The 25,520-nt window shown below is 45.2% G+C and overlaps 1 protein-coding gene across 4 annotated transcripts in view; it reads left to right on the top strand.

Annotated features, from left to right (window-relative positions):
* The window catches only part of LOC311134959 (SLIT-ROBO Rho GTPase-activating protein 1-like), a 150,190-nt gene extending 126,484 nt beyond the window's left edge, over positions 1–23,706 (top strand). For 2 of the 4 annotated variants that reach the window (XM_084168731.1, XM_084168734.1), the window contains exons 16-22: positions 135–243; positions 1,038–1,262; positions 4,381–4,460; positions 11,628–11,808; positions 14,112–14,249; positions 20,077–20,464; positions 21,637–23,706. In XM_084168731.1, the coding sequence (XP_084024857.1) occupies positions 135–243; positions 1,038–1,262; positions 4,381–4,460; positions 11,628–11,808; positions 14,112–14,249; positions 20,077–20,464; positions 21,637–22,038 (1,523 nt within the window). In that variant the 3' untranslated portion in view covers positions 22,039–23,706. Of the gene's footprint in view, positions 1–134; positions 244–1,037; positions 1,263–4,380; positions 4,461–11,627; positions 11,809–14,111; positions 14,250–20,073; positions 20,465–21,636 lie in introns of all 4 variants that reach the window. The other 2 variants (XM_084168730.1, XM_084168733.1) reach the window with 1 other exon arrangement.
* Positions 23,707–25,520: the final 1,814 nt, after the last annotated feature.

Below are 25,520 nucleotides of genomic sequence, written 5' to 3'. Positions count from 1 at the left end.
GTTCAACCGGACTAAATCATTTTTGTCTAAATGACTCCAGTCTGTATTACTAAGATTTATATGATGAGTAATATTGAAAGATTGAATACAACCCCTAGAGTAATAACATTTCTCTCTCTCTCTCTCCCTCCCAGGAATAGAGAACCTGTATGAGAGGTCCCTGTACATCCGTAAGATCCTCCTGACCGCCGTGCCCAGGTCCATCCTCATCGTGATGCGCTACCTCTTCGCCTTTCTCAACCAGTAAGTCGTCAACAACCGGTCCAGGGTCATATTCATTAGGCATCAAACTGAAAAAATTTGACTGAAAGGGGGAGGTACTACCTGGCAAATTTTTGTTTCCTGTTGTGAATCGTTTTCCATTGCGTGCCCTAATGAATAATATGACCCAGGCTTGTTCACTGACTCTTTATTGTCTGATATACCGTTTGTAAGTACAAAACACACATTGACTGGCCTACTGTACTACTGTATGGGGACATGTTAATCAATCACCAAATAGCCCTAATAACTTGCACCTTTTAAGATCATTGTACAGTACACGTCTCCTGTTTGTTACTGTATGTAGAGACAGGGAGAGAAAATGAGCTAGCGTTAAATTCAATGTGTCCAGTGATAACAGATGACTAGAGAGATTTACTGCTTAGTCATTTACTCCACCTGAAAGGCACTCATTGTTTTACTGCTTAGCTGATAAAGAGAGGAGCATAATGCCGCTGTGTGATCAGTTAGGTTATTAAAAAGGTTTGAGAATGTATCACTACCCAGACAGTGAGAGGATAGGCAGTCAATTTGGTGCCTCGGCTGAATGCAGCTGCATGACACAGAACTAATTCCTGTTTGTACACAAACAAATTAAAACACTGTGTTTGAGAAGGGCTAAGTTTATCCACTTTATCTTCTTAGAGATTATACTAACTTAATGTAAAGTCGATTGTTGTGTGTAAACCCTTTATCTGTCTATCTCACCTCTCTCTGTCTATCTCCCTCTCTTTCTCACTCTCACTCCCCCTCACTTTGCCCCCTCTCCCCCTCAGCCTGTCCCAGTACAGCGACGAGAACATGATGGACCCCTATAACCTGGCCATCTGCTTCGGGCCCACCCTCATGCCCACACCCAACATCGAGGACCAGGTGTCGTGCCAGGCACACGTCAACGAGATCATCAAGACCATCATCATCCACCACGAGACCATCTTCCCCGACACCAAGGAGCTGGATGGGCCTGTCTACGAGAAATGCATGGCCGGGGAAGACTACTGGTGAGCTGAACATATAAGTAGAATTAATAGAAAGGCAACTGGTGAGCTGAACGATTGAGCAGGGTCTGTGAGAAGTGCATGGCTGGCGGAGACTACTGGTGAGATCAGGGTTCTCACCCTTAGACACTTTATAAAGAAGAATACATTTGAATCAACATTTCATTTCCAAACAGCAATTAATCTGACGTTTCATGATTTTCCTTCATTGTATCAATAGATGTGTTCAATTCTCTAGCTTTCCCTGTCTGGAATGGACTTTTCCCTGGTATTCCAGAAGTTCCCTGACCTGTGGGAACCCTGTGAGATTGACTGAGCAGGGTTGCCCTTCTGTGGGGTCAGGGGTCATTCATTAGTGAAACTCTATGCGGGCGACTTGCGATGATGTCATTTTGACGAGCCTCACTGAGATGTTGGCTGGGGAGCCAGTAGGGGGGTTTTTCTCATTCCTGTCCTGTGAATGTATCATAACTCAGGCTCGCAGCCAAATACCCCTTCATATGGGACATAATTTTCCATGCTGCAGGTATGTGTGTCTCTGCACTGCAGTGGGGGCTGCAGCGGTCTCAATACGTCGTTAGTAAGAGTTAATGCAGGTAATTATGCTAAATGATTAAGGTGTCTGTGGTGAGACAATATGACAGGGTAGAGCTCTCTTTTCTGTGTCAGCTTTAGATATCTGCCTTGACGAAGTGAGACTGACTGAATCGATCACCATAGTGACCCTCATCAAGGTAGAAGAAAAGAGACAAGTCACTTGGCAAGGAAACAGCCATTTTAACATCCAAGTAATGCAGCATGTAGAAGTATGTTAAAACAGAGCAGAGTAAAGTCCCTGGGCCAGCTAGCTCCACAGCTGTGAGGAGCTGAGCAGGGAGAGGTTATGGTTCTCTTCCCCTGAAGAGCACTAGCCTGGTCCCAGATCTGTTTGTGCTGTCTTGCCAACTCCTAAGCTTTAGATATTGGCCTAGAAAAGGTGACGGACCGAAGCGATCACGATTGGGAAGGAAACACTAATTATAACCTAAAGTGCAGCACATAGAAGTACATTAAAACAGACCAAAGTAAAGTTTGTCAAGATGGCTCCACAGCTGTGAGGAGAGCCTATCACTTCCTTCCTCTGAAGAGCACGTCTCTCTCTGTTCCTTGGCAGAGCGTAAGCCTTAGCTCCGCCAGAGATAATCACCCGTCACAGCCATCAGGACGCCATCCCTGACCGAGCCACATCAAACCCAGGGAGATTTGTTGTCGTCTCTCCATCCCTCTTCCTCCCCCGGTGGGTGAGGCGAGGCGGGTGGCGGTGGTGTGTTACCCTGGGAAGCGGCACTAAGTGCCAGCCGGAGGTAATCTGTGGAAGATTTAAGGGGCATTAATGCCAGGGATGTCTGAACAGATAAACAGCACCCAGGCTGTGTCATGGGAATACTGATGAACAGCACCCAGGCTGTCATGGGAATACTGATAAACAGCACCCAGGCTGTCATGGGAATACTGATGAACAGCACCCAGGCTGTCATGGGAATACTGATGAACAGCACCCAGGCTGTCATGGGAATACTGATGAACAGCACCCAGGCTGTGTCATGGGAATACTGATGAACAGCACCCAGGCTGTGTCATGGGAATACTGATGAACAGCACCCAGGCTGTGTCATGGGAATACTGATGAACAGCACCCAGGCTGTGTCATGGGAATACTGATGAACAGCACCCAGGCTGTGTCATGGGAATACTGATGATGCCCTCTATTTGGGCTTCTCAATAGTGGGTGGCTGCCTCTCAATGTGGCTGTAGGTGCATCGCAATAGTCTAAAGTCTGTGAGACAGACCTGTCTATTATGCAGGGCCTCGGACTCTGACTTGTTTACATAGGACAACACGTAGCCAATGTTAATTGGTCCCTAAGCCCTTTATGTAGGGCGGCAGGTAGCTTAGTGGTTAAGAGCGTTGTGCCAGTAACCTAAAGGTCGCTGGTTCTAATCCCCGAGCCGACTAGGTGAAAAATCTGTCGATGTGCCCTTGAGCAAGGCACTTAACCCTAATTGCTCCTGTAAGTCGCTCTGGATAAGAGCGTCTGCTAAATGACTAAAAATGTAAATGTAGTGGCCACTTCCTGATGTGTTTGATAGTGACCATTCGAGTCTGCTACTGTTTTGGGCAAAATGAGAACTGAGATGATGCGCACTTCCATCCCAACTGCCACTGGTCAATATTCCAAAATTGAAAACCCATTCGCGAGCATCTTGTGTCCTGCCGCAACCTGTTTTATAACATGATTTGCTATGAAACACAAAGCTGATTTAGCTAACGTGGCCTGCCTGCTCAAAGTGCCTGCTAGTTACTACTAGTTAGCTTAATTGACAAACACAGAGATGGAACTTAGCTAGCTAGCTAGTAGTGATTTTAGTTTGACAGCTTGCTGATGATGAGGTTGTTCTCAGAACAACCTCATCATCAGCGCAGCCAGCAAGCAGCTGACTTTATACTGTCTGCAGTGCACTGACTTTTTCCATGCACATTTTTTTACTTAAAAGATACTGCACCAAACAGCTTAGCTAGATGTACAATCGTGCAACTAAGACCTGCTCTGCAAAAACATCAAAATGAATTACAGATTTCTTGATTTATATTTTGAGGAAGTGGTAGTTGCTACCGTGACTCAGGAGGGACAAACGACAGTGACTGCCAGGATAAGATATGCGAACATTATACACCCACATCGAACCACACCCCCAAGACCCAAATCTTGTTTTTCTTAATGAGCAGCAGAAAAACACATGCGGAATCGGTGCGTTCAGCCCCCCTTTAACAGCGGCCCTCCGGACCTCGGTGAAGACTGAATGTGGCCTGTGGGGAAAAATGTGTTTGACACCCCTGATCTACACTAAAAGTCTTACATACTACTTACTACCAGGTATTTGCTTTCGCCAGTCCAGTTGTGTCACATCATTACCGAAGAAGGAAAGGAGGCAAATGGGGGAATCCACTTTAAACTATTAAGATACAGCCTGAGGCTGGATGAAATTGAGTAGCGGGTACAATTGTATCCATGGTAGCCTGAACTCAACCTATAACCTCTGACCCCTAACCCTGACCTCTGACTTTGTCTCTTCCCCCACAGTGAGAGTCCCTACAGCGAGCATGGGGCCATAGAGGAGGTGGACAATGAGGGAGGCACTGAGACGCATACCAGCGAGGACGGTGAGTACCCTTCAACCAGGCACCCTCATAACCCTATGATGTAATTACATACCAGATGTTAACGTCATGGGAAAAGCATACACTTTCTTTCCCCTGTGTCTGTGCTGTGGTCTAGTGAGGGTTAAATCCAGACTTTCTCCAGTGGTGCAGTGGTCTAAGGCACTGCATCGCAGTGCTAGCTGTGCCACTAGAGATCCTGGTTCGAATCCAGGCTACTTCGTAGCCGGCCGCGACCGGGAGACCCATGGGGCGGCGCACAATTGGCCCAGCGTCGTCCAGGGTAGGGGAGGGAATGGCCGGCAGGGGATGTTGGTAGAGCATGGCGTTTGCAACGCCAGGGTTGTGGGTTCGATTCCCACGGGGGGGGCCAGTATGAAAAAATAAAAAATAAATAATGTATGCACTCACTAACTGTAAGTCGCTCTGGATAAGAGTGTCTGCTAAATGACTAAAATGTAAATGTAAATGTAAAATGTCTGTGCTGTGGTCTAGTGAGGGTTAAATCCAGACTTTCTCCAGTGTCTGTGCTGTGGTCTAGTGAGGGTTAAATCCAGACTTTCTCCAGTGTCTGTGCTGTGGTCTAGTGAGGGTTAAATCCAGAATAATACTTTCCCTACTGTCTGTGCTGTGGTCTAGCGAGGGTTAAACCAAGAGCCCACTGGTCTGTGTGGATAATCCTGCCTTTCAGCCTGTTAAATGGAATGACCTTGGAGGGGCAGGGAACTGGGCTCCAGAGATGTGGGCATCTATTCATATACTAATTCCTACTGTGTCGCCAACACCCCATGTGACCTGGGCCACACAGTGATAGCAGCACCCCCCTCCCAGGCCCCTGGTGGGCTCTTCTGCATCCCTCCGGACCCCTCGGGTGATGTGATGAGAGATCTTTACGTTTTTGGGTCAGCCGATAGCATTTCAACGAGCCCTAATCCCATGGGTTGGTCACTCAAGGATACCCAGCATAGAACTACTTTTGGGGGAATTATTTTGAACTCCAAATAGGAATGGGGAGTGATGAGGATTAATGATTGTGTCTATAATAATACCATCTGTATTGTCTATGCTTTTAAACTACTTCAGCATGTGTTCATGTGATAAGCCTCACTCACACCAACCTCAGAGACACTGCACTGCAGGCCAGGGAACTATATACTTCTCAGACTAAGTAAAATGTGTGAGTTGAGATGTCTGCTCTTCCAGCTGGTCTGTTGGACCCGGTCTCAGACGAGGGGCATGCGATGGAGTTGGTCTGTTCCAAATCAAATACAGTGACTCACCTCCTCCGTGGGCTACAGAGGGGTCAGGTTGGCTGAGTAGGCCAGAAACGGGTTGCTTCTCAGGGAAACGTTTTAAAAAACGCTGTACAACTACAGTGCCTTCAGAAAGTATTCACACACCTTTTTTTCCACATTTTGTTGTTACAGCCTGAATTTAAAATGGATTGAATTTAGATTTTGGGTCATTAGCCTAAACACAATACCCCATAATGTCAAAATGGAATTATGTTTTTAGAAATTTTGTAGAGAATAAAACTGCAAGAGAATTGGCAAATAAATGTACTTTATGTCCTGAATACAAAGCATTATGTTTGGGGCAAATCCAACACATCACTGAGTACCACTCTTCATATTTTCAAGCATGCTGGTGGCTGCATCATGTTATGGGTATGCTTGTCATCGGCAAGGACTAGAGAGGTTATTTGGGGGATAAAAATAAACGGAATAGAGCTGAGCACAGGCAAAATCTTAGAGGAAAACCTGGTTCAGTCTGCTTTCCAACAGACACTGGAAGACAAATTCACCTTTCAGCATGACAATAACCTAAAACATAAGGCCAAATATACACTGGAGTTGCTTACCAGGACGACATTGAATGTTCCTGTGTGGCTTAGTTACAGTTTTGACTTAAATCGGCTTAAATCTATGGCAAGACTTGAAAATGACTGTCTAGCAATGATCAACAACCAACTTGACAGAGCCTGAAGAATTTTTAAAAGAATAATGTGCAAATATTGTGCGATCCAAGTGTGCAAAGCTCTTAGAGACATGCCCAGTAAGACTCACAGCTGTAATCGCTGGCGAAGGTGATTCTAACATGTATTGACTCGGGTATGAATACTTAAAGTATTTAATTTTAATACATTTGCACAAATTTATAAAAACATGTTTTCACTTTATCATTATGGGGTATTGTGTGTAGATGGGTGAGAAATCTATTTAATCCATTTTGAATTCAAAACACAACAATGTGAAATAAGTCAAGGGGTATGAATACTTTCTGAAGGCACTGTACATAAAACATTTTACAAAAACGCTGTACAACTACGTAACAAAAACGTTACAAAAATGCTGTAAAACTACGTTACAAAAACTTTCAAAATTGTGTTGGAGAGCAGACAATGTGGACGGCTACAATGGAGCCCAACCCGTTTCCGTGGTAATAATAAAAGCACACATTAGTAGCCTAATCATAATAACAGGCAAAAATCCCTTTCCGTTTAGGTCTGAAAGTGTTTTTAGATGTCCTTTAAACAGAATTTATACAAGAGCTCCAGGATGGAAATGTAGGCCATCACTTCTCATAACATACTGTAGCCTTGCTAGCACATCCTCTTTCAGAGTCAGACACATTTATGCCCATTCTAACAAATTAAGACACCTGGGGCAAAATAATAAAACGGGGGAGGGACTGACTGCTTGGACATAAGAAATCCAATAAGAAAAACAATTTTTCACTGCAAACATTTTCCATTGAATGCCCTAATGAATGACACCTGATGGTACATATTAAAGCACGTAGGCTACATCATAGTTTTCCATTCTAGAACGGTAAAAACACACATGGCAGCTATCCATTGCAAAGCAATTAATTATGGACAAGCAAGCCTAATAAACCATATGAACCTAACTCGGGCTACCATGGTTTTGGTCCAAATATTGTCTCCCTGTCGGGTTGAGTGGAAAGCCTTTCTGACCCCAATGTTATTGCCATTCCCTGTGGGCTCTTGAAGCCTGTTCACAGACCTATTGTCCTCCAGTTAGTGGTTGAAAATACTTAGGATCTTACACAGATTTACAGTTCTGACGTCAATGTTCGATCCTAGTTGTCTTCAGGGCTTCAATGTCTTTGTTCGCTCTCGTTGTATTGGCCACCTTTTGTAACCAGCCAATAAGGCCAAGCCCTCTCCTCTGTTAAAGCCCATTTACTCCCATTATGGATGAACTGGAGAGTCCACATTTACAGAACTGACTCCGTGAGTGTGTGTGTGTGTGGACGTGTTTATCTATTCTTGATTCAGCCTGACCAGAAGTCCCCACAAGAATAGTAAACATTTTGTTAGTCCCCATGAGATCAAATGCTATTTCTAGGGGGTTTAGGGTTAAGGTTAGAATTAGTGTTAGGGTTAGTTTTAGGGTTAGGAGTTAGGTTTAGGGTTAAGGTTAGGCTTTTGGGTTAAGGTTAGGGTAAGAGTAGGGTTAGGTTTAGGGGTTAAGGGAAAATATGATTTTGAATGGGACTGAATTGTATGTCCCCACAAGGTTAGCTGTACAAGACTGTGTGAGTGTGTCTGTGCGATAGGAAACACATGCATCATGTGGGGAACATCACATGGGGAAAACTAGGGGAAATGGTTTGAATTGTTGGTGCTTGATCATTTCCCAGACATAATAGGTTGTCACTTCCCAGTGTCCCTTCGTTCTTTCACGTACTACAGACAGTACTCAATTTTAATTAACTGCATTCCATCAACTCCTGTAAAAAGTTTCTGGTCGGCAATGACATGCATGACATCGTCGAGTAATATGACTGCGAGTGACAGTGTCCTTTTTTTAGACACCCATTTCTCACTCTCTGTCAATACATTGATGTTCCTTCCCTCTGCTGGTAAAACACTATAGGGTCAAAGGTGAATGAGCTGGCACATTGATTTTATCTCAGAGTGCAAAAGCTGTTTCATGTAAAGCTTTTTTTTTGCTGTATGTTGGACAGCCATGGTTGGAGTAGTGCATTCTCTTTACCCAGTGTAGTATACACTGAACAGGTCATTACTCTTCCCCTATGACCCCCCCCCCCCCCCCCCCTCTGTCTCTGCTCAGCATGTCCTGTAGCAGATAAGCAGGATTTTAGATGTATTTACAGAGAGAGTGAGAGAGAATTCATTGGGGCCTGCCTAGCTGCTTCTTTTCTTTTCTGCCTCTCACGTTATCAATTGTATCCGTATCTCACTCCAAGGTGGTGGTCCCTATTCGCATCATGAGCAGAGCGAGCCATGGGACTACTCCACTGGGGTGTACCAGCATCCTACACTGCTATATCAGACCCTCTGACCTTTTCAGTTCAGCTATTTTTGTGTATGCGTGCACGCACGTCTGAGCGTCCTTGTCTATGAGCGTGCACACTATGAAATTTAAAATGTAATCAGACAGATCAAATTCCTGTCTGTCACATCTTATTGACTCCACAACACACCTGTCATTCCCCACGGCAGAGAGGGGAGAGAGGGAGAAAAAACAAGAGAACCAAGATGCATGTTAACTCCATTTGGAAACACTGTCCTCTCCACTGCTCCTCTCACCAGGATGCTCATCAGGGAATCTCACTGAGTTGTTTGTGTGAAAAGAATATCATGGTGGCTTTTCACACATGCTGCTTTGGTTTCCTGCTATCTGAGCTCTGTGGTGCTTCTCCACTGATACCTCTTATCAAGGAAGCCTTGCTGTGGGAGGGAGCAGCAGGGACCCCTGTCTGGCTTAATGGGTTCTGGTGGTTGGATGTTCTTGGAGGGTGGTTGGGGGTGGAAGGAAACTGACCAATGACGATTGCTGTATCGTCATTGGTCGGGAGTCATGGCTGACGCCACCTAAGAGGAAAGGCCCATATGACTGTTCCTTGATGTTTTTAGCTCACCTGGCAGCAGAAACGGCTATGTCTTAGTGTGATACTGACTGCGTTACAAGGGGCTATGTGATAAAGGTTTCTAACAACATTATATAAACTATATGTGGTGTGGTAATGTACTCACAACATAGACACTCACAACAAAAAGCAGATGACAGTGTTTGTATTGGGTTTATCTTATTAACACTGTCCTCACTCAGACATCCCATGCAGAATCGCCATAGGTCTTTGTGATAGCTTGTAGTTTGGATACAGACTCTCTATTGTCTAGTAGTCTAACCTCAGCAGAAGTCCATAGTCTGGCTAACATACTGTACTGAGCAGTATAGATCTCCTTTCACTAAGAACTATAATTATCCCTGTTCAGGGCCTTCAGGGTCTGTTGTCCAGGGTGCTCTATTGTATGTGTGTAGCTCAGTTGTTATTGACACTGACTAAAATAGGCTGACTGACTGCTGCTTTCAATGATAGGTCGATAATACCAGACCCATTTGTGACATAATTCAGACATACATAATCGTGACATACATAATACTGACATATACAGTGGGGGAAAAAAGTATTTAGTCAGCCACCAATTGTGCAAGTTCTCCCACTTAAAAAGATGAGAGAGGCCTGTAATTTTCGTCATAGGTACACGTCAACTATGACAGACAAATTGAGATTTTTTTTCTCCAGAAAATCACATTGTAGGATTTTTAATGAATTTATTTGCAAATTATGGTGGAAAATAAGTATTTGGTCACCTACAAACAAGCAAGATTTCTGGCTCTCACAGACCTGTAACTTCTTCTTTAAGAGGCTCCTCTGTCCTCCACTCGTTACCTGTATTAATGGCACCTGTTTGAACTTGTTATCAGTATAAAAGACACCTGTCCACAACCTCAAACAGTCACACTCCAAACTCCACTATGGCCAAGACCAAAGAGCTGTCAAAGGACACCAGAAACAAAATTGTAGAACTGCACCAGGCTGGGAAGACTGAATCTGCAATAGGTAAGCAGCTTGGTTTGAAGAAATCAACTGTGGGAGCAATTATTAGGAAATGGAAGACATACAAGACCACTGATAATCTCCCTCGATCTGGGGCTCCACGCAAGATCTCACCCCATGGGGTCAAAATGATCACAAGAATGGTGAGCAAAAATCCCAGAACCACACGGGGGGACCTAGTGAATGACCTGCAGAGAGCTGGGACCAAAGTAACAAAGCCTACCATCAGTAACACACTACGCCGCCAGGGACTTTAATACTGCAGTGCCAGACGTGTCCCCCTGCTTAAGCCATTACATGTCCAGGCCCATCTGAAGTTTGCTAGAGTGCATTTGGATGATCCAGAAGAGGATTGGGAGAATGTCATATGGTCAGATGAAACCAAAATAGAACTTTTTGGTAAAAACTCAACTTGTCGTGTTTGGAGGACAAAGAATGCTGAGTTGCATCCAAAGAACACCATACCTACTGTGAAGCATGGGGGTGGAAACATCATGCTTTGGGGCTGTTTTTCTGCAAAGGGACCAGGATGACTGATCCGTGTAAAGGACTGAATGAATGGGGCCATGTATCGTGAGATTTTGAGTGAAAACCTCCTTCCATCAGCAAGGGCATTGAAGATGAAACGTGGCTGGGTCTTTCAGCATGACAATGATCCCAAACACACCGCCCGGGCAACGAAGGAGTGGCTTCGTAAGAAGCATTTCAAGGTCCTGGCGTGGCCTAGCCAGTCTCCAGATCTCAACCCCATAGAAAATCTTTGGAGGGAGTTGAAAGTCCGTGTTGCCCAGCGACAGCCCCAAAACATCACTGCTCTAGAGGAGATCTGCATGGAGGAATGGGCCAAAATACCAGCAACAGTGTGTGAAAACCTTGTGAAGACTTACAGAAAACGTTTGACCTGTGTCATTGCCAACAAAGGGTATATAACAAAGTATTGAGAAACTTTTGTTATTGACCAAATACTTATTTTCCACCATAATTTGCAAATAAATTCATAAAAAATCCTACAATGTGATTTTCTGGATTTTTTTCCCTCATTTTGTCTGTCATAGTTGACGTGTACCTATGATGAAAATTACAGGCCGCTCTCATCTTTTTAAGTGGGAGAACTTGCACAATTGGTGGCTGACTAAATACTTTTTTTCCCCACTGTAATTGCCAGAAATGTTTATACTCTGACAGCACTTATTTAAAAAAAAAATTTAATGGGTTCCTTCATGTACTTTATCAGACGTTTGACATACCTGACTGTTCGCCTTGTTTCTTCTGCAGAGGGTGAGCCCATCGAAGCGATTGCCAAGTTTGACTACGTGGGGCGTTCGGCCAGAGAGCTGTGCTTCAAGAAAGGCGCCTCCCTGCTGCTGTACCAGCGGGCATCGGACGACTGGTGGGAGGGACGGCACAACGGCATTGATGGCCTGGTACCTCACCAGTACATCGTGGTGCAGGACATGTGAGTATGCAGCCCATAGAGATACACAGACAGCTTATAGAGGAGATACTATCACATATATTATGTACATATTCTTACTCCATTTCAGACATCAGGGACAAGTAATATAAATCAATCTGGTGACATTATAATATGTTGAGTTAAAAGTTAAATGTTTTTTTAAGACTACAATCCAGACAAGTGGTTTTGCACAGGAATCGTTAGTGGGGCAGGATTTGTAGTTGCACTCCAATAATGGTACTTGCACATTATGTCCTCATCCTTGAAGTCTAGACCACTACTCCCTTAACAATACATAAGACTGCTGTTTAGAGAGGACTCTTGTATGCAGTAAATGTTCCACTTCCTTGAAGGGGACTCCTCATTACAACTTGTGTCCTGTTCAAGCTATTGCTCACTCACATAACTGACCAATCAGTCACTCAATCACATTGTATTTAGTATTTTATTTTCACTCTTAACAGAGAAGACCCACCCTCCCTTAATCCCATTTGGGGTTCCTTTTCAGAGTGTAAGTGACATTACCTGTCCATCTTTAATGTTCTTCCTCTGAATTAATCACTGCTTTTTCTCACTGACAGTGACTCTGAGGGGCCAAGGCTCTAGGGCTGTGTGAAGCAGGGTCCTGGGCTGGGGGCCTCTGTCTGTCCTACCCATTCTATGATGAACAAGTGTTCTCTAAGGGTCCTTAATTACCCCTTCTGCCCTCTGTCACCCTCTTAATTACCCCCGAGAAAGACACTCGACATTGTTTAGTAGCTGGCCAGAGAAACGCATGTATAAAGCTCTCCTCCTTTGTTAGTGCTGCAGGTCCTTTTCCAGCTGTCCCTACATGTGCCTGTATCAATAATTCACTGGGGGAGGACCCGGCGCTGATGGCTGTTTTCTTAGTTAATGGAACGACCCAGAGAATTTCCAGCCGGGTGTCCCGTAGCATAGCCTAGCATACTGTACTGGTGTGTGGAGGCTCAGAGACAGTGTTGAGACACACGGCCCCCATAAAAGGGTATCATCTTTCAGAGCTGAGCTATGGGGCCAGGAAAAAATTCACAGTGCAGCATACACTGAGTTTACCAAACATTAGGAACACCTTCCTAATATTGAGTTTTACCCCCAGAACAGCCTCAATTCGTTGGGCCATGGACTCTACAAGGTGTGTGTGTCGAAAGCGTTCCACAGGGCCAATGTTGACTCCAATGCCCACAGTTGTGTCAAGTTGGCTGGATGTCCTTTGGGTGGTGGACGATTCTTGATACACACAGGAAACTGTTGAGCGTGAAAAACATAGCAGCGTTGCAGTTCTTGACACAAACCGGTGTGCCTGGCACCTACTACCATACCCTGTTCAAAGGGACTTGCCCATTCACCCTCTGACACAATCCATACACAATCCAGTGGATTTAACAAGTGACATCAATAAGGGATCATCGCTTTCACCTGGTCAGTCTGTCATGGAAAGAGCCGGTGTTCTTAATGTTTTGTACACTCAGTGTATAGAAGCACTTGGGTGAAATACAGTAAGATGAGCTTTGCGTATCAGATTGCTGGGCCTCAGTCATCCTTCTTGTGATACTTGTGTGTGTAGCATGCGTGCACATGTGGTGTGTGTGTAGGATTGCAAAACTCCTGGTAATTTACCAGTAGTTTACTAGTAAAATTAGAAAATGACCGGTAATATTCCTGCGCTTTGTAACCCTAGGTGGTTTATCAGCCAGTCCAGTCCATTAGTCCCCACTCCACCAGGCTATGTGGCTACTAAGCAGCTCTGATTGCTGCCACCTGACAAGATCAGGCACCAACTATAGTGTATGCAGCTAGCGCTCAGCTCAGTCACACACACAGCCCAATGAGATAACCCATACACCTGGCTCTGGTCATGCTGCCTGGCAGCCCTGGACACACCACTACTAATGGAAGGGTAATAGATCCAGGCCTATGAGTCAACATGAGCCTGGAGGAGAGGCTAGTTAGGAATGCTTGACTGAACTCAATGCACTGTGTTATCAGATGCCTTCATCTTCTAAACTATTCACTGTGGTATCAGATGCCTTCATCTTCTAAACTATTCACTGTGGTGTCAGATGCCTTCATCTTCTAAACTATTCACTGTGGTGTCAGATGCCTTCATCTTCTAAACTATTCACTGTGGTTTCAGATGCCTTCATCTTCTAAACTATTCACTGTGGTGTCAGATGTCGCCGCCTTCTAAATTATTGTTGCATAAAATTGCATGGATTTTTGTCTTCTTTTGTGTGTGTGTGTGTGTGTGCGCGCACCTGTGCGTGTATGTGTGCGTGTCACAGGGATGATAATTTCTCAGACACGCTGAGTCAAAAGGCTGACAGTGAGGCCAGCAGCGGTCATGGAGCTGAGGACAAGTGTTCAGGAAAAGACATGAGCTCTCCTACGGACACCAGGATCTCTGACGCCTACATTGGCAGGTGAGTTCAACCACATCTTACCTCAACCTTACCTAGTTAGGCAGTATTTATTAGGCACCAAACAGAAGAATACGGACTGAAACATTGGGGGGACTACTTGGACTTGTCCAACAAGAAACGCGCATTTCTGTTTTACGTTGCATGCCAAACACACACACACACACACACACACACACACACACACACACACACACACACACACACAAACAAACACACCGTAGCCTACTGGAACAGCACACCTTGACGTCTCACTGTGGAATATTCTCAGGCATCTCACTAATGAAAGACAGCCAAGCCAATAACTGCTTGATTTATGGGTCTGTCTGCCAGTCGGTGGCTCTGGCTTGGACTACCACCACCACACCCTCTTCCGACTCCACTGTACTCTGTGGTCAACGACAGTTTAAAAGGCAAAAGGGCTACATTACATTAGGTAGATGCACGTAAAAAAATAAAATGTACAAATATAAACATTCTGTGGAATGGAGATGAATCTAGAATGAGTTCCAATAGAGGAAAAAAAGTTATGTGTACCTGGCTTTACTTATGACTAACACTGAGGGACAAGTATTGGAGTTAGTCAGTGAGTCTACATGAGAAGGGCCAGATGCCATCTTCCATGCAGGGTCATCCACACTGTTAGCTAAACCTGGGCCCGTATTCACAAAGACACTAAAGAGCTTAACTTTTTTTTTGAAAAATATAATATGGACAGGGGAGACCTGATTCTAGATCAGCGCTACTCAGCCTAATGGCCAATAGAGTCATCGTTGATGATGAGTTGTCCCATTCAGTGGGTAATCGAAGTCCATTTTCAGATGGTTGGCATCAGTCAAAATCAGGGTGTAAATACAATAGAGGGGTGATTTCATAGTGGTCATTCTCAGAGCAATCTAGGGCGGACGCATACACACACACACACTCCTGGTGTATCTTTTTGACAGGGACTATGAAGGCTTCTGGGAGAGTGACAGTATTTTGTCTCACTCGTTCTTCTGTTCATTGCTGCATTCTAATTTGTGTGGTGGAGTAGGCAACCTTGAAAAATATGCCACTGGCATCAGCCCTGTATACGAGTTTAGATACTGTTTTATTGAAAGGCTTGCTCACTTCACCTGTCTCTCTGCTGGATAAGTGTTGATGAATCATACTTTTGCCTAGCTATGCGTTCCATTCCTTGTTATCCTCCCCCTGGCACCCCTCTATTTTCTCATGTGATCCCTTGAGCCAGGACTACTTTCTCTACCCCCCTCTCTACCCCCCTCTCTACCCCCCTCTCTACCCCCCTCTCTACCCCCCTCTCTACCCCCCTCTCTACCCACCTCTCTACCCCTCCTCTCTCTCCCTCTCTCCCCCTCCTCTCTCTCCCTCTCTACCCCTCCTCTCTCCCCCTCTCTACCCCTCCTCTCTCCCTCTCTACCCCTCCTCTCTCTACCCCTCCTCTCCCTCTCTACTCCTCCTCTCTCCCTCTCTACCCCCTCTCTCCCCCTCTCTACCCCTCCTCTCTCTCCCTCTCTACCCCTCCTCTCTCTACCCCTCCTCTCTCTACCCCTCCTCTCCCTCTCTACTCCTCCTCTCTCCCTCTCTACCCCTCCTCTCTCCCTCTACCCCTCCTCTCTCTCCCTCTCTACCCCTCCTCTCTCTCCCTCTCTACCCCTCCTCTCTCTCCCTCGCTACCCCTCCTCTCTCTCCCTCGCTCCCCCTCCTCTCTCTCCCTCTCTACCCCTCCTCTCCCTCTCTACCCCTCCTCTCTCCCTCTCTACCCCTCCTCTCTCCCTCTCTACCCCTCCTCTCCCTCTCTACCCCTCCTCTCTCCCTCTCTACCCCTCCTCTCTCTCCCTCTCTACCCCTCCTCTCTCTCCCTCTCTACCCCTCCTCTCTCTACCCCTCCTCTCTCTCCCTCTCTACCCCTCCTCTCTCCCTCTCTACCCCTCCTCTCTACCTCTCTACCCTCCCCCTCCCCCTCTACCCCCTCCCTCCCTCTCTACCCCCTCCCTCTCTCTTTCTTTCTCTCTCCCTCTCTCTACTGTTCTATGCAGACATGGCTCAGCACTGTTGAATCATTCATATCTTTGGCTTTATTTAGATATCTCTCCTTCTACTCCCACTGTTCTCGATCAACAACAATCCACTCACTAGCTAGTCAAAAGCCCTAAAGTGCCTGGTATGTTGTCAGGCATTTACATCATTTCTATTATACAACAGCAGTAATTAATTGTACTCAGCCAGAGAACATTATTGTATTATCTGGTTTGCTTTTGTATGACATTATCAATACTATGGGAAAAATTGCAGTCATGAGCCATCTTACATGAATAACTTATAATATGGTTTATAAGTACCCAATGACTGTCTATGGGTTGTACTGTAGCAGTTCTTTTCCTTCCTATAAGCCTGTCCATAGATTGAGTTGTGATCTTACTCCCCCTACTGGTTATGAAGAGTCCATGCATGTGTTTACCCCTCCATGTGTTTACCTCACCCCTGCAGTAACAGACCCCTCTCCCAATCCCCAGTCAGTCCTCCATACTCTATCAGAACACATCATGGCCCATATTTAGCTCCATGATGAATCTCCACTCTCTTAATGACGGTGGCTGAGACAGACAATGTTAACTAGGTAGGAATTAGACTGAGACTTGAAACACGCCTAGGAGGGATGATTAAGGAATTAACATTTTACATTTTACATTTTAGTCATTTAGCAGACGCTCTTATCCAGAGCGACTTACAGTTAGTGAATACATATTTTTTTATACTGGTCCCCCGTGGGAATTAATAGCTGCTAGACTCATGAATGACACTTGATGGAGATAAAGGTTTTGTCACAACACTGATATGAGATCGGAAGTACTGTGTAGCTAGCCTGGTCCCAGATCAGTTTGTGCTGTCTTGCCAACTACTATGGTCTTGTCGCATGTTAATGACTGAAGGAGTTGGCTACACAGCACAAACAGATCTGGGAACAGGCTACAGCACAACAATACCCATTTGGACAAATGTTAAACCCTCAGTAGATGTTAATTGTCCATTTCTGTGTCGTTGCCTAATAAGTCATTGATTTTGGGTTTCTGCCTGGTGTTGTGTAGAGAATATTAGTTTGATATTATGTTAGTGGTGAGGGAAAAATTGTCATCTCAATGGTAAATTGAAGAATTAAAAAGGACCGAAAAAAACGATTAGTAAATGGAAGAAGTCCCCTATCGCCCCTCAAAATACTTTTGTCCCCTCACAACCTCCCATCATAAAGATCTTTGAATTAACTTTTTCCTCAGAGTATATCCCCTGGAACAATCGTATATTGTTATCTCTCTATGGTTAAATATATTTATATATTTCTCTTATATCATCCCCCGACACTGCTGCCAGACAGGCAGCCTATCACATTTGGTGCTGATTTTAGGTAGTGTGATGAAACATTATGGCACACGCATTTGGCTGTCTCCTGGGCTGTGTCCAAAATGGCACCATATTCCCTATATAGTGAACTACTTTTAAATAGAGCCTAATGGGCCCTGGACTTTATAGGGAATAGGGTGCCATTTGGGACAGCCCCCTGCTAGGCTGGGTTTCATAAATATGCAGAGCAGAGCAGGGTCTTATTAGAGCCCCAGTAGAGATGACGGGCTGCTCCACTCTGCCGGCCCATTACAGAGGAATGAGATGGCTTCAGGGGAGCATTAGTTACTGTGGAGCGGCAGGACCCAGACATGTACTGCACGTGTCTGTGGGTCTGTGTGAGTGTGCGAACGGAATGTATGTGTGTCTGTGTGCGTGCCATGCGTATGGATGCGCACCTGTGTGTGTGTGTGTGTGGCATGTCAGGTGTACAGTGCATTGGGAAAGTATTCAGACCCCTTCCCTTTTTCCACATTTTGTTACATTACAGCCTTAGTCTTAAATTGATTAAATGACATGTTTTCCTCATCGATCTACACACAATACCCCAGAATGACAAAGCAAAAACTGGTTTTATCATTTTTTGCATATTTATTAAAATAAAAAACAGAAATAACTTATTTACATAAGTATTCAGCCCTTTTGCTATGATACTCGAAATTGAGCTCAGGTGCATCCTGTATCCATTGAACATCCTTGAGATGTTTCTGCAACTTGATTGGAGTCCACCTATGGTAAATTCAATTGATTGGAAAGGCACACACCTGTCTATATAAGGTCCCACAGTTGACAGTGCATGTCAGAGCAAAAACCAAGCAATGAGGTCGAAGGAATTATCCGTAGAGCTCCGAGACGGGATTGTGTCGAGGCACAGATCTGGGGAAGGGTACCAAACAATGTCTGCAACATTGAAGGTCCCAAGAACACAGTGGCCTCCATCATTCTTAAATGGAAGACATTTGGAACCACCAAGACTCTTCCTAGAGCTGGCCGCCCGGCCAAACTGAGCAATCGGGGGAGAAGGGCCTTGGTCAGGGAGGTGACCAAGAACCTGATGGTCACTCTTACAGAGCTCCAGTTCCTCTGTGGAGATGGTTGTCCTTCTGGAAGGTTCTCCCATCTCTGCAGCACTCGATCAATCATGCCTTTATGGTAGAGTGGCCAGACGGAAGCCACTCCTCAGTAAAAGACACATGACAGCCCGCTTGGAGTTTGCCAAAAGGCACCTAAAGGACTCACAGACCATGAGAAACAAGATTCTCTGGTCTGATGAAACCAAGATTGAACTCTATGGCCTGAATGCCAAGCATCACGTCTGGAGGAAACCTGGCACCATCCCTACGGTGAAGCATGGTGGTGGCAGCATCATGCTGTGGGGATGTTTTTGAGTGGCAGGGACTGGGTGACTAGTCAGGATCGAGGGAAAGATGAACAGCGCAAAGTACAGAGAGATCCTTGATGAAAACCTGCTCCAGATTGCTCAGGACCTCATTCTGGGGCGAAGGTTCACCTTCCAACAGGACAATGACCCTAAGCACACAGCCAAGACAACGCAGGAATGGCTTCGGTACAAGTCTCTGAATGTCCTTGAGTGGCCCAGACTTGAACCCGATCAAATATATCTGGAGAGACCTGAAAATAGCTGTGCAGTGACGCTCCCTATCCAAACTGACAGGGCTTGAGAGGATCTGCAGAGAAGAATGGGAGAAACTCCCCAAATACAGATGTGCCAAGCTTGTAGTGTCATACCCAAGAAGACTCGAGGCTGTAATCGCTGCCAAAGGTGCTTCAACAAAGTACTGAGTAAAGGGTCTGAAAACGTATGTAAATGTGATATTTAAGTTGTTTTTTTGCTTTTTCATTATGGGGTATTGTGTGTAGATTGATGAAGGAAAACAACTATTTAATCCATTTTAGAATAAGGCTGTAACGTAACAAAATGTGGAAAAAGTCAAGGGGTCTGAATACTTAATGAATGCAATGTATATCTATGTTCAGGAGTGTGTGTTGAGACAGCCAGGTTCAGATGGAGGACAGCTTTAATGCTGAACCTTCTCCCAGCAGGCAGGGGGCTGGCAGAGGGCTTGCTGTGGCTCTGTGTGGCTAAAGGTGCAGATTAAGACCCAGCCTGCAGGCCTCAGTGCTGGAGCCCTGCCTGCCCTCACTACTTGGGCTCAGAACAAGCTACTAGGAGCACTTTGGGACTGACATATAGGTTTACGTCTGAACACTACATTCAGACAGAAGGCTTCAACAACTCTGTCTAGAGTCTATATCCCCTTACTGACTAAGAATCTGTGAGTGACTGTACATTACCACGGCTGTTTACAGACAATGCAACGTTTATAAGGTAAAGGTTTAGCTAAAGCCCATAGACTTGACCTCAGTGTCTGTCTGTCTCTTCCCGCCCTCTCCCATATCCCAGCAGGCATAGGAAGAGGACAGAGCCCCCCTCCCGCCGCCCCCCGGCACGCCCCAATGATGTCAACTGCATGGTGCACCCCTCCCAGCAGACCCACGGGGGCCAGGCTCACACCCCTGAGATGGGCTCCCCGGTGCTGGGTCACTCCTTCAGCCCCCGGGACCTGCTGCGGAGCCGCAACCACGGCCAGCTTCTCATGGATAGCCCCGAACACCGACGCCGCACCGGCCACGGCAGCCTGACCAACATCAGCCGCCACGAGTCGCTGAAGAAGATCGAAAGCCCGCCCATTCGACGCTCCACAAGCTCGGGCCAGTACACGGCCATGTTCCAGGAGCCCCACCCCCACCCGCACGGTGGTGGCAAGGCCCTTGATCCGGAAACCATCGCACAGGTCAGCGTCAGCACTGCGGGACGAGCGCAGCTCACTCCACCAGCAGCAGCACAGCCCTGCCCCGCCCTGTAAACCTAGTCAGTCTGCTAACTCTGAGTTCTGCTACTACTGAACACCTCTGTCACAACACTCCCAAACACATTCACATTGACAATCTAGTTTTCATTTATAGTTATCAAGACGCTCTTATTCAGAGTGACTTAAAATAAATGCAGTAAGCTAAAGTAGGCGAGACAAGACAACCACATATCACAATCATTTCAAGGGCGGCAGGTAGCTTAGTGGTTAAGAGCGTTGAGCCAGTAACCGAAAGGTCGCTGGTTCTAATCCCCGAGCCGACTAGGTGAAAAATATGTCTGTGCCCTTGAGCAAGGCACTTAACCCTAATTGCTCCTGTAAGTCGCTCTGGATAAGAGTGTCTGCTAAATGACAAAAAATAAATAATAAAATACAACTTTCTTCAAAAATAACTGCTAGCAGCAACCCCAGTGCTAGTAAGAATATCAAAAATACAATTGTTCGTGTCTGTGTTGTTACAGCATCAAATAGCTTCGGAGATTCTTGGACATTGATGTTGAGTTAAATAGCTTTTGAGACTATCTAATATTATAATGTTACACAAGCTGTTAATTTGGTCTGAGTGCTACGTGTCAGAACAGATAATATAAAGTCATTATTACAAAGCAGCATCAGTGTCTGCATGGTAATACTTTGTCGGCACAGGCCCCAATTACCTTATCAGAGCTCTGATAACAATGTAGCGCATCTTCGCTGTAGCAGTGTTCATTGTGCGAAAGCATGATAAGCAATCAGCAGCGTGGAGAGACATCTAATTAGGAAGCTGAGGGTCAGAGAGAGGACGATGTCTCTCTCTGTTGGGTTGTCGGTCTCTGGGAGATGCTTGGATGAATATATCTTGTCATCTCTGCGTCTTGTCTTTGGTATTTGAAGTCAGGAACATGCCCAGGGATTTCAGTCTTAAGCAGCACTCTTATCCTGACTGTGCTCACATACATGTACTGTATGTATGATGCATGCTGGTAGTGTGATGTCACTGTGTTCTCTTAACTTGTCTATCGTTCTTTTCTCTTTCTCTCCCCCCCTCGATTGGCCTCCCTCTCTCCCTCCCCCTCTCTCTCCCTCCTCCCCTCTCTCTCGCTCTCTACCTGCAGGACATAGAGGAGACAATGAACACGGCGCTGAACGAGCTGCGTGAGCTGGAGAGGCAGAGTTCGGCCAAGCACGCCCCCGATGTTGTGCTGGACACCCTGGAGCAGAGGCAGTCGACTGGGGGTCCCACCCCAGCCAGCTCCAGCGAGTCCCTCAGCCCCCTCCACAACATCCTTCTGAGGGCTCAGACCGGCGAGGCTGGGGGGCCCCCGATGCGCCGCAGCACCAGCTCTTCCAGCGACACCATGAGCACCTTCAAGCCGGTAGTGGTACCCCGCATGGGGGTGCAGCTCAAGCCGCCTGCCCTGAGGCCCAAGCCCCTGGTGCTGCCCAAGACGGGCCCAGCTCACCCCCCCCCCGCGCACCCTCCCCAAGACCCCCTGGACAAGTCGTGCACCATGTGAACTTTGAACTCTGGGACGGGACCACGGACCGACAGGAAACTGGGAGAGGGTCTCTGACTACATACAGTAGCAACATGTTGTCATTGTCTATAGATAGATAGATAGATAATAACAACAACAACATTGTGTAAGACAGTATGAGAACAATCCATTGCCTGGACATTGATCAAAGACATTAAAGTAAGCAAGGATACTGTAGTTGTTTGCTTTGTGAGGAGGATGTGTTTTCTTGCAGTGTCTAGAAGTTAACCAGAGTCCAGTAAGTTAACCACATTTATTAACAATGAAAACGGGAACATTGTCAGGTCTGCTAGACAGACTGAACTACCACAAGGAAAGGGGCATGTTTCAGTGTGACTAACTATTTAACAGACAAATAATTTTGTCAAGATCCATATGGAAAATACTGTAGAATCTGCTGAAATGCCTAGCATCGCTAGATAAGTCAACTTTTTCTTCTTGATCATTACTATATACAGAACAACAAATCACAAAGGCTTCCTTTGAGGTTAGAGAAACGAGTCTGGTAGTTTACAAATACTAGAGAACTACAAAAGAATGAATGCTAAAGAAACAAAGTAGTGCACGTTGCAATTCTGTTTTGTTTACTACTCAGCCATGGGAACTATGGGAAATGTAGTCCGTGTCAGCTGAACCTGACTGGGGTTTTCTTCTCACTTAGATGGACAACGCTTAGATTTAGAGTACTGATCGTAAGGCCTTACTGCCACTCAGAAATATAAGCTGTCAATAGTGAAAGTTCAAACCACCATTTGAAAGCTGCTGGGAGTTTGGATGTAGCTAATGTTTATATCCGAGACTGAAGCAGGGAGGGCAAGAGTCCAGGTATGTGTGTGATCATAAGGATGCACTCTCACATACAGCTTTGGCCAAATATATTAGCACCCTTGCACTTTTCTTAAATAATTCCCTATTTCTTCTAAATAAATTGCAATTGGAAAAAACTTTTGGTCTCCACACCTTGTTATTGAATTTTCAACATTGCAGAACATATTTTATTTTTGTAAATTAAATGTGTAAACTGAAGATAAATGGCCTGGGCAAAATGAATGGCACCCAGGAGCTAGTACTTGGTTGCACAGCATTTGACCAAGATAACGGTAGAGAAACACTTATTGTAGCCATGAATGAGCTTGCTGCACATTTCTACTCATAATTTGGCCCACTCTTCAGCAGCAAACTGCTCTAATTCTGCTATGTTTGAGGGTGCCCTCCACCTGCTGTTTTCAGATCTCACCATGGATCATGGATGTGATTCAGATCTGGACTCTTCGCTGGCCACATACCGAATAGTCCAACGACCAAATGAAGCGTTCAAAGAAAAGCACACCCTCCTTACAATCTAACATGGTGGAGGTTCGATAATGCTGTTGTGTTGCTTTGCTGCCTCTGGTACTGGGGGCCTTGAACGTGTGCAAGACATCATGAAATCAGAAGAATATCAAGGTGTTTTGGAGTTCAATGTTCAACCCAGTGTCCAAAAATGGTGTCTCTGTTCAAGGTTGTGAGTCTTGCAGCAGGACAACAACCCCAATCATACTACAAAAGCACCCTGAAATGGTTCAAGAAGAAACGCTGGACTGTTCTGGAGTGGCCAGCGAAGAATCCAGATCTGAATCACATCCATAACCTATGGCGGAATCTGAAAACAGCAATTGGTGGAAGGCACCCTCAAACATTGAAGAATTAGAGCAGTTTGCTGCAGAAAAGTCGGCCAAATTGCCAGTAGAAAGGTACAGCAAGCTCACTGATGGCTACAAGAAGCATTTGTCTGCAGTTATCTTAGCCAAAGGCTGTGCAACCAAGTACAAGCTCTGGGCTGCTAATCATTTTGTCCATGCCATTTGTCTTTATTTTCTCAATTAAATTGTAAACTAAAGTTCACAAATATAAAATTGGTTCTGCAATGTTAAAAATCCAATATCAAGGTGTGGAGACCAGTTTATTTTTTTCAATTTAAACTTATTTGAGAAGAAATAGGGAATTATTTACGGAAAGTGCAAGGGTGCCAATGTATTTTTGCTGCAACTGTATATACTGTAGATATAATTGGAAAGTAGACGATGAGATGTTTATTTTGTTTATTTGGTGCACTTGGCAACAGAAGAGGAGTACAAATGAACTGGATACACTTCTGTCAAGGACTAGGCTGCACCTCCCAAAAGTTCTGAGAATGATGTTACAAGATTGCCTACATGTTGATTTCATATGGCTTTAATTTTAACGCAGCAGCATAGTTCTAAACAAGGTCTGGAAGGAGACAAGAGGATACAACCACTATGTGAAATATTACCCATTATGGAAATCCTGTGAACATTTTTATATACTCTTGAAGACCTGTGTCGAACCTTCATTGGCTTTTTGTCTTTAGATTCAAGGGGTTGAGAATGGTTTGCATATGAAACAGGGTATAGAAAACACACCAGCGCTTGTTTTACAACAACACACAATGCCTGGCTTTCTCTGCCCAAAGACGACATATACTTTTAGAGCATGGATGTTTGTTTCTCTCTCTCCCTCCTTGTGCAATGCAAGCATTATTTTAGACTCATAAAGTAAATTCTCCCAACAACGGAATGCTGGACTGACTGTTACTGTAAAATACAAATGTTCTTCATACAGCTTCTTGTCAATGTTAGTGTGTGTGAGCTTTATATCCCATCCCCATAGCCCCTTCTGACCATGTAGGCTAATCCTTGTGTTGTGGAAGGGGAGATGGGCTGGTCCATTACTCTGTGGGGGAGATGTGACTGATGTTTAGATTCTCCATCAGGACTTGGTCACTATTTGCCTGTTGACTAGTCTTTACGTTATAAACTCCCTTTTGAATAATTGATGTGTGCCAGATCCCGGCTGTATAGAGTAGCAGACGCAGCACATGTGGTCCTGGGGAATGCATACTCACATGTTCGCTGAAGATCATGTCACATGATGTGGGTGTCAGTGGAGGCTGCTGAGGGGACGACGGCTCATAATAATGCCTGGAATGGAGTATAATCTAGTGAATGGAATGGTATCAAACACATGTAAATCATGTGTTTGATACTATTCCCTTCACTCCATTCCGGCCATTATTATGAGCCGTCCTCCCCTCAGCAGCCTCCACTGGTGGGTGCATGTGACAACGATCCATCACAAGGGAAATGGCCTCGTCATACTGTAACTGTATGTTCCTCTGTGACAGTGCCCTCTATGGGTCTCTTTTAAAGGTGCTGTGTAGCTGAAGAAAAGAGACTGAAGGTGCATGTGTGGGGAAGCTTGCATCTGGTTAAAGAACAAGGACTCCAAAAAGCATTGTCTCAAGTTTGCAATAAGCAATGTTTTCCTTGGCATACAAACTGCAACAGGTTTATTTTTGTCTGTTGCCTCAATCTCATGTATATTAAAAGTGAATATGATTTGAATTCTGGATTACTAACCCTTTCTGAATTTTGTAATTTATGTTTATTAAGATTTTGTTT

This window comes from Coregonus lavaretus (genome assembly GCF_964263955.1).
Source record: "Coregonus lavaretus genome assembly, chromosome: 9".
Taxonomy (NCBI): Eukaryota; Metazoa; Chordata; class Actinopteri; order Salmoniformes; family Salmonidae; genus Coregonus; species Coregonus lavaretus.
This window is presented reverse-complemented; position numbering and strand designations above follow the sequence as displayed.